This window comes from Falco biarmicus, chromosome 14, assembly GCF_023638135.1.
Source record: "Falco biarmicus isolate bFalBia1 chromosome 14, bFalBia1.pri, whole genome shotgun sequence".
Taxonomy (NCBI): domain Eukaryota; kingdom Metazoa; phylum Chordata; class Aves; order Falconiformes; family Falconidae; genus Falco; species Falco biarmicus.
In genome coordinates this window covers 16,325,065-16,337,500 of record NC_079301.1, presented here as the reverse complement: position 1 = coordinate 16,337,500, position 12,436 = coordinate 16,325,065, and the positions used below count along the sequence as shown (strand labels likewise).

The window sequence follows — 12,436 nt, the reverse complement described above, 5'->3', positions numbered from 1 at the left end:
CATTCTAGTTTTCTTTTGACATTGTCCCTGCTAAGGAATGGAACAAAATTTTCTGTTGCAAAAACTGAACAGTGGTTTTTCATCATGTTTTGCTTTAGCAGACTGTAGAGGGCTCTATTCTTGCACACAGTATGAGATTACAGAAAGTGGAAATGCACAGTGAAAGGCAAGCAAAGTTGTATCTCAAGGCTTAAGATGTGAATGCTGATAGCTAAATGTATGGGTAAGTCCTATTTAGCAGAGGGAAAAATAGGTAGTTCAAAGATTCACTCTTTCTCCTTGTCTCTCTCCTAAAGGTTGTATCCCTCATACCAACAGTTTGTCTCACATTATGCTAGTGGAAAGAGGCGTTTTCAAAGGCACATCAATCTTGTTGGATTTCAGGTAGCATTTCCATCCCATATTGACTTTTGTCTTCCTTTGAAATTTCTAACAGTGTCTATGAGAAGGAATTAATATTTGGAGAGTAAGTCTGCCTTAGATAAAGGGGAAGAATGCAATCAGAACTAGCAAAAGGGCTAAGAGTGAGTCCTGATGAAGGTAGGAGGATTGACACTTGAAAGAAAAATCAATTTACATTGTTTGTTTTATGCTAAGTTGTTTTTCCCCCAAACCCTCCAGCATCTAATGAAGTTAAAACAAACTTGGAGGTCTGAGAGAGGCTATAAAGGCCGGGTGGGTGAAGCTTTTTTCATGTGGCATACAATCTCTTCTTTACTGGTGGATCTCCACCTGATCTGTGGGGAATAGGGTTTTTTTTCATCAACAAATTCTTCTTTCTTGTTACTCTTCAGTTATGTCTTTACACTTGATATGTGTATAGATTGTATTCCTTGATCTGTTCTTTCAGCCCTGTGATGTGTTCCCAAGTGGATTAGTGCAACTATTAATACTCTGCAGTCTTTACAAATTTTATATGCTGCTTTGGCTGTGATTATTGGCAGTTAAAATGAATCTAAGACACCAATTGCAGTAACAGTGATGTTTTTAGCCTGAAATTAATTTTGGATTAAATTTAGTTGGAGTTTGACATGAAGTGTTTGTCCTTCTGGACAAATGGGTCACTGGAACGGCTTTCCTAAATCCTCACATGGTCATTTGACCTGTAGGAGTTACTTTGCTTTCTGAATGAAAGCTGTTTTGGAATGAAATTACTTTTATGTTTTAAACAATTGGCTTGGGTGCCAGTAGTGATTTAGACAAAGCAATGTAGAGCTCAGTGAAGGCCATAAAACCTGCCACTGATGCTGAGAAAGAGGGGGTCCATCCAGGGCTTTATGCTGCTGGATCTAGCTAACGCACCTGGGCTGTTTTAAAAGTTGCTTTGGGTAGTGCTCTGCTGTGTTGCTGTCACATTTACTTTCACTCCCCCACATTTTTCAAGGGGAAGCAAAGGCTCTGTCTTGATACATGGATAATGTATGGCTGAATCTGATCTTTGTGCAGAGTCTCCTGTCTCTGTGCTTTGTTAATGTTCTTTTATGAGATGTCACAAAAAAAAAATAATGCCCAAAGGTATCCACCAGGTAATTCTTCATCACAGCCCCGATCTTGGCTGCTATTCCACTGAAATGAAAGTTGTAGATTGCTTTCATATTTCTCTTTGACCAGCATCTGGATTCTGAATAATCTTAAATTGTTATTCTACTATGTTTATAGCTCATCATCCTTGTTGCAAAGTTTTGTTGTGCTTCATCCTAGTATGGTGCCAGAAATAAATATTAGACCTGGACAGATATGATGAAGTTTTCTAAAGTCTGTGGAGGGATCTTTTTATACATTGCTCAATTTTTGGTACTAGCCAAATATATAGTTATGAGCTGAAAATGTGGTTGCTTGAATAGTAAGGTTCACTGATGGTCAACACAAACTGCCAATTTCCAAAGACAAATATAGTATGCTAGAAGCTATATAAAATATTTGGCTGAAGGCTTTGCATGCCAGCTCAGAACTGGTTTCTGTAGCAGACTGTAAGGAAATGTATTTAACTGTTCTGTACTTAATGTGGTCACTCAGGGCTTCATGGTGCCTTTCATGAGCAATCCCAGAATTATGGACATATTTCAGTTTGAATGTCTTTGCTATGCCAAGCTCTGCACTTCCAGTGGGATACTGTGTTCTTTTCTTATAGTCCGAAATGATCAGAAAATTTTGATGTGCACTCTTGTCCTGCAAAGAGGTTCAGCATCTGAGTAAACTGAGTTGAACAAGGGATGCATCAGTGTAATTTTCAATACATTTTTGGATTGTTTGAGATGGAAGTCATTGCACATGTGGAATGATGTTATGACCATGAAATTGAGTAAAATGTGTTTTCTGGATTAGGTGCTGTTTCTGTGTTGCTGTAGCTTGCATTGTTGCCTGTTCAGCTGAGCATCAGGAAGTGGTTTTGGTGTTTACTGGGATTATTGCAAAGATGGTATGGTGCTGTCCACATGATGGATAACCAAGTAGGCTCAGATGTCTGTTCACTGCTTCCCACACCTTCACCCCAAGCCCTCTTGTTGGAGAGGCTTGTAGAGGACAGTGGAAGGAGTGCCAGAAGTCCCTTGGTCCTTGGTGCGTAATACGCTTTTTACAGCTGTTATATGTGTGTGGAGTCCTTAGAGCCTTTGGTTCCCCCTCCACAGCAAGCAGCTGCTGTTTTAGCTTGGACACTAGCAAGTGGATTGGAAGTGTTTTAAAGCTCCACAAACTGCTATCAAAGTAGCAACTTGGCACTGTGAGTAATGGGGCAGTTTAAAACGCTTGGCTCTTCTCTGTCAGCAGCTTGTTCGCCTCCTGTGGCCTCTCTCACTTTTTGGAGGCATGTCATCACCATGGGGTCTAAGTAGCTATGTTTATTGACTGTCCACAGTACATGACACTGCTCTTTGGCACAGTTTTAGATATGGAGCATCTCTCCAGGACTCACAGGTTGTTTAAAGTGAGATGCTGAGTTCCCTGGCTATCCCTGCCTGTGGCATCCTCCACATACCTGGGCTTGGCTTGGCTCAGCAGCGGTCCATAGGCTCAGTGGGGCTGGCAGCTGTCAGGAGGCCGTGTGGCTTCCATGTTGGTGCATGCTGCCTGGAAGCTGTGGCAGAGCTAGTGCTGTGGTCCCATGGTGATCTAGGGGGTCTGCCTGTGTGGCCAGTGAATTCTGGTGAGGTGAAATTCTTCACATGAACACTTTGGAATTCTGAAATGTGTTTGTGTACCTGTCTTTACACCACTTTAACACAATATTTCCCAGGGAGGGCAAGAATTACTCATTTTCAGTTTTTCCATGTTTTTTTTTATTGAGATGAAAACATCTGAGGATGAAAGGTGCTTCCTGCCCAGCAAAGCTAGTTCATCAGTGCAGAGACTCCCTGGATCTACACAGGGGTGACAATACTGGGTATCAAGAAATAGGTGCAAGAGGCACAGCATTGGACAGAAGTGCTGTGCTTTTGTAGAAAGCGGAGAGCTCTCCCAGCTGGGGCCAAGTCAGAGAGGGTGAGCTGAGGTGGAAGGAATCCTTGGACATTGGGAGTCTTTCAGTGGAATCTTTGAATATGCAACCTATGAACATGTTCCTGTACATGGCAATTATACAGAGCATTTGGACATTTGTGAGTATTTTGTCTTCAGCCCACAGGAATTGTTCATTACAATGCCTGGTATTAAATGTGTGGAGGCTTAAGTGCTGTTTTCTTACTTAAGAATAGTAGAGAGGGTGAACAAAAGCAGTCAGGAGGTAGCAGAGCCATGGCACTGCAAGCATTTGAGCACAATTAGTACAATAGTGCTGTATTATTAACAAAAAGATCAACTATTTCTCTTTGTTGATTCATTCCATTTGATTCACCTCTGTGCAAGAAGCTCAGTTCTGGCTTAATACACCAGTGAGTCACTCCGTGCCTCCGAGTCCTTGTTCTGTTCATGCTTCTCCCTGGACAGTGTTTGTTTTAGCAGCCACCATGATGCGGCGCGTTTGCTGTCTGTAGGCAGAAGAATTCCAACCAGGCATGCCAGTTTGCTTTCAGCAGAACATCCCTTTCCCTATCACTAAGGTGCTGAGTATTTGGCAGATATGCACCTCTAATGCTGCCTGTCCGACTTCTCTTGCAGTGGAGCAGAAAATTCTTGGTTTGGGACAATCTGCCGAGTGTGATTCTCACTTTTCTGCACCATTTGGCAGGTTTTTTGTCTACATTATTTTGCCAGACTGAGCAATGAAAACATCTTGTCATAACTTTGCCTTGTGTTCTCTTCTTATACAAAAACTGCTGCTCAAAGTGTCTAGCTTGTACCTTTACAGCCAACTGGAGAGATGAATTTGTCATTTCCTCCTTGTACAGAGGTCTAGAAAGTTTAATAGCCGTGTTGCGAAGGCCTAGAATTGGCTTTAGAAGCTGAAATCTGTCTATAGATAAGTGAGACAAAGATGTAGTAGGTCCAATCTGTACTTCCAGTAGATAATTACCTGAGCTGGTGTAGGGCAGCTAGAGCTGATTACTAGCCAAACTTAGGAAAATCTGAGATAAGTCTGTCTGTGGGGAAATCAAGAAAATCCCAAGGTAATTCCAAGGTTGATTCCCCCCCGTAATTTCTCCTAAAGGTTGCTGCTATAAGAAAACAGTTGAGCAGGAGGTGCTGTGCTCTAACATGATCCAAACGTACAGTTCTGCATTAAATCTGTTGTAGTTTCAAGGTTGGTGAAAATATGATGGATTAAGGTGTTTTAAACAGTATTTTGAATACAGCAAATAATAACTGCAAACTTTTTGATTTTTTTTAAAATCTTGTTATATTATTCATAATAATTTTTATCAAGATGGCAGGTGGCCCTCCAAGACTCCATTGTGGGAGTCACTGTTTAAACAAACAAACAAAAAAAGTCAACCAGTTCATGTCCCGTCTGAGTTTGCTTGCAGATGCAGATCATCACTGCGTTAACAGTCAGGGTTGTCCTAACAGCTCAACATTTCCAACACAACGTGCATGAGAAAGCTGAGACCTGGGCCACATACATCATTATTCATTTTTTAACTGTGTCATTATACCGGTGTGTTGCTGCTGCATTCATATAGGTACAAGGTATTCTGTGGTCTATCGTATCCTGCCACCATGCTATAGCTTATTGGTACCTTTGTGACTGTTGTGGTTTAACCGCAGCCAGCAGCTAAGTCCCACGCAGCTGCTTGCTCCCTCCACTTGTTGGGATGGGGGAAAGAATCAGAAGAATAAAAGTGGGAAAACTCATGGATTGAGATAAAGACGGTTTAACAGGTAAAGCCAGACCACGCACACAAGCAAAGCAGCCCAAGGCGTTCATCCAGCACCTGCCATGGGCAGGCGGTGCTCAGCCATCCCCAGGACGGCCGGGCTCCAGCACGCGTGACGGTGCCTGGGGAAGGCAAACGCCATCGCTGCAAACGTCCCCACATTCCTCCTCCTCCCCCAGCTTTATATGCTGAGCATGATGCCATACGGTGTGGGACATCTCCTGGGTCAGCTGGGGTCACCTGCCCCGGCTGTGCCCCCTCCCAGCTCCTTGTGCCCCCCAGCCCACTGGCTGGCTCTGTGCCAGCCCTGCTCAGCAATAGCGAAGACACCCCTGTGTCAGCAGCGCTGTTCCAGCACAAATCCAAAATGTAGATCCATACTAGTTACTGTGAAGAAAATGAACCCTGTCCCAGCCCAAATCAGTACACTGTTAGAGGGGATTGTAGCCCTCTCCACTGGAGCAGGGTAACTTGACTGTGCAGACAAAGCTGCCTGATTATGATTTTTAACCATCTAGCCAGAGCTAAGGCAGCTTTCCAGCTTCAGATTTTTGTGGTGCTTGTTTCTTTTGGCCTCTGAGTTTCAAGAATCTGGTGCTAATTAGTGAACTACGTTTGACTTTTATTCATGATGAATTCATTTATGCTTATTCATTCTCAAAAATATGTTAACTGTGTGCTTTTGCCAGGGCTTGTAAGTATTGCTCATCTAACAGCGTGGTTCTGATCCACACAGTAGTTCGGATACAAATGGCATGTATTTGAATGCTCTAGCTCAGAGTTATGATGCAGACATCATGTTAATCATCAAGCTGTCTGTGCACATGGGAAAATACAGATCTGACAGAGGTGCAGAGGAGTTGTTTGCTAGTTCACTCTAGCAGTCAAACTGCTTTCCATCATCTCCGTTTAGTGAAAGGAATGTTCCAGAAGTGGAAACTTCATTGCTTTCCTTCAAAAAAAGCAGATTGTCTTATTGCTTCCTTTCTTGTAGCCTTGGCCTGTGAAGACCTTACAGAATGTCTGTTCACATCTGATTCCCCCCGCCACTGCCTACTTGTCAGTACCCCATCTTGCAGTTCTTGCTTTTTTGTCACCCGCCTGGGTTTTTCTACTGTCATGCAACCTCTCTGCTGCCTGATGCTACCGTATCACCTTCTTCAAAACACAGTTGAATACAGCTTGATACTTCATTGGTGCAAAACAGCATTAGCTCAGATAATCTTATTTAATATGATCCTATTTTAGAGAGGTATTTGTGTCTGGAATCCTGGAGAAGCAGGATCCCTTTTTTGTGGTTGCTCATACTAAAGAGGAAAGTCAGTAGATGCCCTTGGGACAGGAATGGCTCAGAAGCTGCTTTAAGCACATGTATTACCTCCCTTGGTTCTAACAGTTCTCCATGTGCTTCAAGACCAAGTGTACTTCAGAAGCTGCCTAACTTGAGGCTTCAGAGAGAGCAGCCACGAGTGAAGAGCAGGGACAGCAGGAGGTTTCCTTTAGAGCAAAAAAAGGGAGACCCCCAAAGTTCACACATAGCTGCAGAAGAGTTCCTTCTACAAGGCTAGAAGCTGCCCCAGACCTTCCTTGATCAGGAGCCAAAATGGGGTCTGAATTCCAGAAATACCCGCAGGCAGTGGGAACTCAGGGGGTTTAGCCAGCCAGACACAGTATGTTTCAACATAGGAAGGAGCTGGCTTTGTTTTTATTTTTGTGTGTGTGCAGGCAGTAGATGTTGCCCCAACTAGGTTTTGGGACTTCACATGAAGAGAGATTTCCTGAGCTTCCTGCCAAAGGCAGCCTCTGAGACCACAAAGCCTGTGTTTTATTTGCTTTCTTGTAGCCAAAAGATGGCTCACTGTTTTTATGACAGTTTGATCTTCAGAGTGAAAATTTGTAACACAGTTCACCCTGGAAATTTCTGTTAGCCTCTCCTTTTTTTCAGTGTACTTTGAATTCTTGGGCATTAAATACCTATACTATCTCCTCTTGGTAGAAATGTGTCCTGGGAATTTTGATCTGTCTGAAAGTTTGGGGTTTTTTTTCGCCATCCTTAAGCTGCTTTTTAACCCACAAATTGAGGGATAAGTGACTGTTTTGGAAAAACCTTAAAAAACAGAAAGATTTAAACATAGTCTTAAGTCCCATGTTTCGGTTCTGGCATTCAGTTCACTATTGTTTCAGCCTCATTTCCCCTGCAATATTCAAACAGCTTAATTTGGTAAAAATGCCTCCAGACTCTTTCTTTCAGGCCCAGGATGAAATGATTCTTCATATACTGTGAGAATTAGGTCTTGGAAATCAGTGTGAGACTCAAATACAGGAGTATGGCAGATATGCATGCTACTCTTGCGAAATTTTATGGGTTTTGTTATTCATCTTTTTGTTGGCAGTGTCAGTGGGTATGATTCCAGCATGCTGGTCTCCCATAGTGGAGGTAGTGCTTAACTTCCCCATAGGGCTTGTAAGCTTTCCAGGCATTCAGTGTGACCATCTCGATTCCACCGGTAAAGAAACTCAAAGCTGAGTGATAAATAAATTGACTACTGCTGTCAGTCCAGTAATTTGCCCTTTTATCCAGCGGCAGAGCCAGGAAAATCAGCCAATTCTCCCAAGTCCCAGCCCAGTAGTCTCCATCTGCTAGGATATGTTTAAAAGATGATCTCTGTCTTAGAGATTTTACTGTTTAAACTAATAATTGTCACCTTCACAGTTTGCAGATATTGGCAATTTCCATGGAGTTTTTTCAGACATGCAGTTTTTCAAGCCCCTGTAGAGCATGTTGAAGCCGGCTGATGGTAAACTCCTTTCCTTAGCTACCTTTTGCTGATCCCCGTGAAGCAGCCCGTGGACTCCCAGGGCTCTGCACACCACAGGTCAGATATCAGTCATCTAACTTTACGTTGGGAGGCCACAGGTGGAGCAAAATTAATTAGGAATTTGGAGAGGGGGTAAAAAGCACATGCACAAGCTAGAAAACAGTGGCCAAATATGCCCACCACCCAGGTCTGGGATGGAAAATTATGTGCATTTGTTGAATTAGCCACATGGAGAGGCAGAGACAGTAAGCTTTACTTTTATTTCCATTCTTAACTCTCTGACATCTTGACTCTGCCAGCATGAGGCATGCCTGCTGTTTAGTGATAGTGGCTTGATGTTTCCTGTTGCTTTGCTCTTTGAAACTGTTTCCAAAGGCAGTAACACTTACTGGGTGTAGCTCCCAAACTGGCAAAGGCAGCCTTTGGTTATATCCTTGATTTTTAAATGTATGTTCCCCCTCCCTCCCAACTACTCGAAATGCATCCGTGTCAAGTAGATCTTAAGAGTGTCTCTTACTGTTGGCATGGTACTAGCTCTTTAGCACAGTTGCTGGATGACTACTGCTGCTTTTCCATCTTTTTAGGAAGAGTGGAAGAAGATCCCCATTCCAGCTGTTTCCTGAATTTCCCCAGTGTGGTAGTGTGAAGAAAAAGAATTACTACACGGGAAAAGCACTGACTTATTCCTATGCTAATGCCAAATAGTGCAATTCAGCTGGGTCATTTAATGTACATTCCTTAAAAACAGAGGCAGTCTGGGCCCAAAATACTGGCTGAGCTCTTGCGTGTGCTTAGATGATGACCATGTTAGTGCCAGTCTTGGTCTGAGCAAAGGTCTGTCACATTTCTCCTGATTGGTGCAGATTAGAAAATACACTGGAAAAACTATGTGATAAATTATTATCAGGGACGGGCTATTCAGAAACATTTTGTTTAGATTTTGGCAAACAGGTAGATATTTGCTCTGTTGTCTGGGCAGATAGAAACTTGCAGTGGAGATCCTTGCACTGACAGTAACTACACAAGGTCATGCTAACAAGCACTGCAGAGTGATTAGGTGTACAAGGGCAGCTTGAAGTGGCATGTCCAAAACAGGTTGATCTATCTGGCCTGGGTGCCAAGCGTTGCAAAGCTATAGTAGTTTCAACTTCAGTTTGGTATCTTGAGCTCAGTACAAACTAACAGCTGCTCTGCTGCTGGTACCTGCTGCAGCTTTAAGGTGACACAGGCCTGCGTGTGCACGCTGCAGTTGTGTTCCCACGTGCAGGGTGACCGTTCTGCAGTGATGTAGCAAATGGCATGACTGCTGAGAGGGAGTGGAGACCAGGCAGCGTGCAGGGGACGGAGGCATTTACTCTCCCAGTTCCTGGACTGGTAACAGAGTGCATTTCCACTTTTTTTCTGTAGTAGCTTATGAACGTTTTTGTCTCATTTGCCCTTCCCCCTGCTTATCCTTTTGGCTTCTCACACAATTACAGACTGAGCCTGTGCGACTGTATGAAAGGCATTTCCTCCTGTTACTTTTTTTTTTCAGTCAGCTTCAGCCCACCAGCTGCTTTCCATTAGTGTTACACACACACTCACTAGGAGAGCAGCACATAATGCTTCAGGCACTGCTGAATAGCAGAAATCCTTCAGAACTGCTGTCAGACAGAGGCTTCTCAAAGCAGATTGTAGGTTAAAAGAGTTCAGCACATTGGGGCCTGTCTTCTGACAAGCCTTCTCAGAGAAGCCAAGGTGTGGGGACAGAGGGCAGTGAGGGGGTGTTGGCTGAAGGCAAAGTGTGTGAAAGCTGTGAATGGATCTCTTTATGTGAATGGTTGTTTGCTCTGGAAATCTCCTCAAGGGTAGGAGGTGAATGCTGCCTGTTGCTGTGGGTAATTATGACCCCCTGGTCATAACTTATCCTGGGAGAGTATTCTATTGATATTAAATATTATCTAGGTGCTTATCCAGACTTCCTGATCGCCACTATTACTGTATCATTGGTAATCCTTGGAAAAGGACCTTACACTTTCTTAAACTCTCCCTCCTGTGAAAATGACAAGAGCAATATTCAGTAACAATGTAAACTCTTCCCCTCGCTGTTATCAATGGAGGCAGTAGCAAGAGTCCTAATGTAAACTGCTGTTTGTGCTGTTCTCTTGTGCTTACCTAAAACGGCCACGGTCTGGCTAGGGACATACCAGCTAGGAGCTGGTAAAAAAAGCTGGGATTTTCATCCTAGAAACACTACAGTATACAAGAGTACAATGGGATCAGCTGTGCAAGGTCAGATCCCAGTTCCTGCTGTCATGTTGGGTCGTACGCTGTTTCAGCAAAGGTGTGTGGGGATCCCACACTATTCAGCATGTTCCCTGAACCTGGACCTGGAAGTGCAGTTCGCTCTGCTCATTGCATGGAGGGCAAAGGGCTTCTATTGAGCTTCTGATATGCTCAAGGGATGTGAAAATGAGATAGGAATCTTGCTGGCTCTGCTGCTGCTTTATGACTGACTGAAATCCTGTTCCATGGAGTAGCAGAGGGTAAACTTTACTTCACTTAAGTGTCATTGGATTAATGAGTTCATTGATAGTTAGCTTTGTAGGGTTCCTTGAGAACAAAGCCATCAGCCACATTTTGTCAGAACAAAGTCCTCTAATGTGCTTTAGTAAGACTGAGTGAAAATTTAACCTGTCAGTCACCTTTTTGCTGCGGTGAAAATTTAACCTGTCAGTCACCTTTTTGCCACGGAACGTAATCTGAATACTAGACCATCCTGCATTCTCTGTCTCTTTGAAACTCGGTGCTGAGAAGAAACAGAGAGGGGCTTTCTCTGAGGTCCTGCTGTAGCTTGAAATGTATTCTTGGGGGAGGCTGGCTGCAGGATGGTGGCCTAGAGAACCAGATGAAGGAAGTGTATTTCCCAGTGATGATCCATCTTGCTGTGCAAAGTGTGTGTTCTGAAATGTGGAGCATAAGCTTGATTTCAAATAATTTTTGTAGCGTGAAGGAAATTGGTCTTTAAAAGCTCCAGGCAAAAATTTCACCTCTTTCTCTTGGCTGCTTGCCATTGTCTATCTTCTGTAGGCTATAAAGATGCTAACTGAATCCAGTACTTTATATTCTTGAGTCTTTATTTCCTCAAGCATTTATTGGGTAGGAAAGAGGCTGTTCAGGATTCAACATCTCCTTTGATCTCTCTATCATAAGGCCTTCCGGAATGCTTATACAGAAGCATGGGACTAAAGCTGAAGAAACACTAAAGGTGGGGTAGGAGCTTCCTTGCTGTGCAGTCTCCAAGTGTTCTGCTCCACTGGAGAGACAGCAAGGAGGCTGTGTCCTGTTTCTGAGACTGAGCAGAAAGCGTCTGTCTTGGGCCTTTGTTAAATGCAGGAGACTTGAGGACTGTACAATGTTAACTTCCCAGGAGTCCTTAAATACACAAACCAAGCAGTGAAAGGGAATTGTCTTTTCTTCTTTTAGCTTCCCCCGCCCCGCCCCAATGTAGGTAGTCAGTAATGTACTCATCTGGGAAGAGGGAATGGTCAGAACACCACCCTGGGACTTTATTTCTTTTTCCCTGTCACTGCCCTCCCATAGAGCACTCCAAATATCTGGCCAGTTGCCCCATTTGTAGCAGGGAGACAGGAATTTTTCTCCAGTTCCTGGAGATTCTTTTTTTTCTCTTAAGACTCATTAGTTCCTTTAATGAGTTGAAGAGCCTCAAGTGAATGCAACACAGCAGGGTTATTAATAGAAGTTTTGTATGGGATAGCAGGGAGCCTAGATCTAAACCATCAAACCATGTGAAGGTAGTGGTGATTGCTAAGTAGGTCCTGCTGCCTGCTTTGAAAGTAAAGCAAGCCCTGCAATTTTGCAGGAGGTTTTTTTTTTTTTTTTTTGCTTTAAAATACACCCTCGCAATGCAAATAAAGTCTAGTAATACCAGATTTTTTGTTGTGATTGCATCTGTATAGGAAGCCACTTCACAGTTTGCAAGTTAATTTATTGGGTTGTAGATGTAATGCCCCAGCCCATCACCCTGTGCAAGGAGAGATGAACACCATGTAGTCAGTCCTTGCTGCCCTCAGTAAGCTTTCGGTCATTTCCATGGCCTTATGCAGGAATTGCTGCAGTGGCCTTACTGGGCATGGCCAGGCCTGGCTTTTAGGGTGTCTAGGAGAGACTCAGCATCTTGTGGCCTGTGCACATGCAGGGATTGTGAGTACTGTTGGAGAGAGGATAAGAACATGATTAAAAAAGTTGTAGACTGGAGAAATGTGCCCACTGTTCCACTTCTAGTGGTAATCAAACGGTAGCTGGTACTTGACAACTCTACTCCCTTGGCCAGCCGTAGATATCAGTCTGTCACTGCTCTGCCTT

At 43.6% G+C, this 12,436-nt stretch overlaps 1 protein-coding gene across 7 annotated transcripts in view; it reads left to right on the top strand.

Annotated features, from left to right (window-relative positions):
* The window catches only part of KIAA1210 (KIAA1210 ortholog), a 60,692-nt gene that overhangs the window by 15,657 nt on the left and 32,599 nt on the right, over positions 1-12,436 (top strand). The window contains exons 1-2 of one of the 7 annotated variants that reach the window (XM_056359739.1): positions 297-384; positions 7,966-8,050. The exons of 2 other annotated variants lie outside the window; for them this stretch is intronic. Coding sequence is in view for 1 of the 5 variants with exons in the window: in XM_056359732.1 (XP_056215707.1) it covers positions 332-384 (53 nt within the window). In the remaining 4 variants the exon portion in view is untranslated. Of the gene's footprint in view, positions 1-296; positions 385-7,965; positions 8,129-12,436 lie in introns of those variants that run through there. 4 more of the 7 variants (XM_056359737.1, XM_056359738.1, XM_056359736.1 and 1 more) reach the window with 4 other exon arrangements.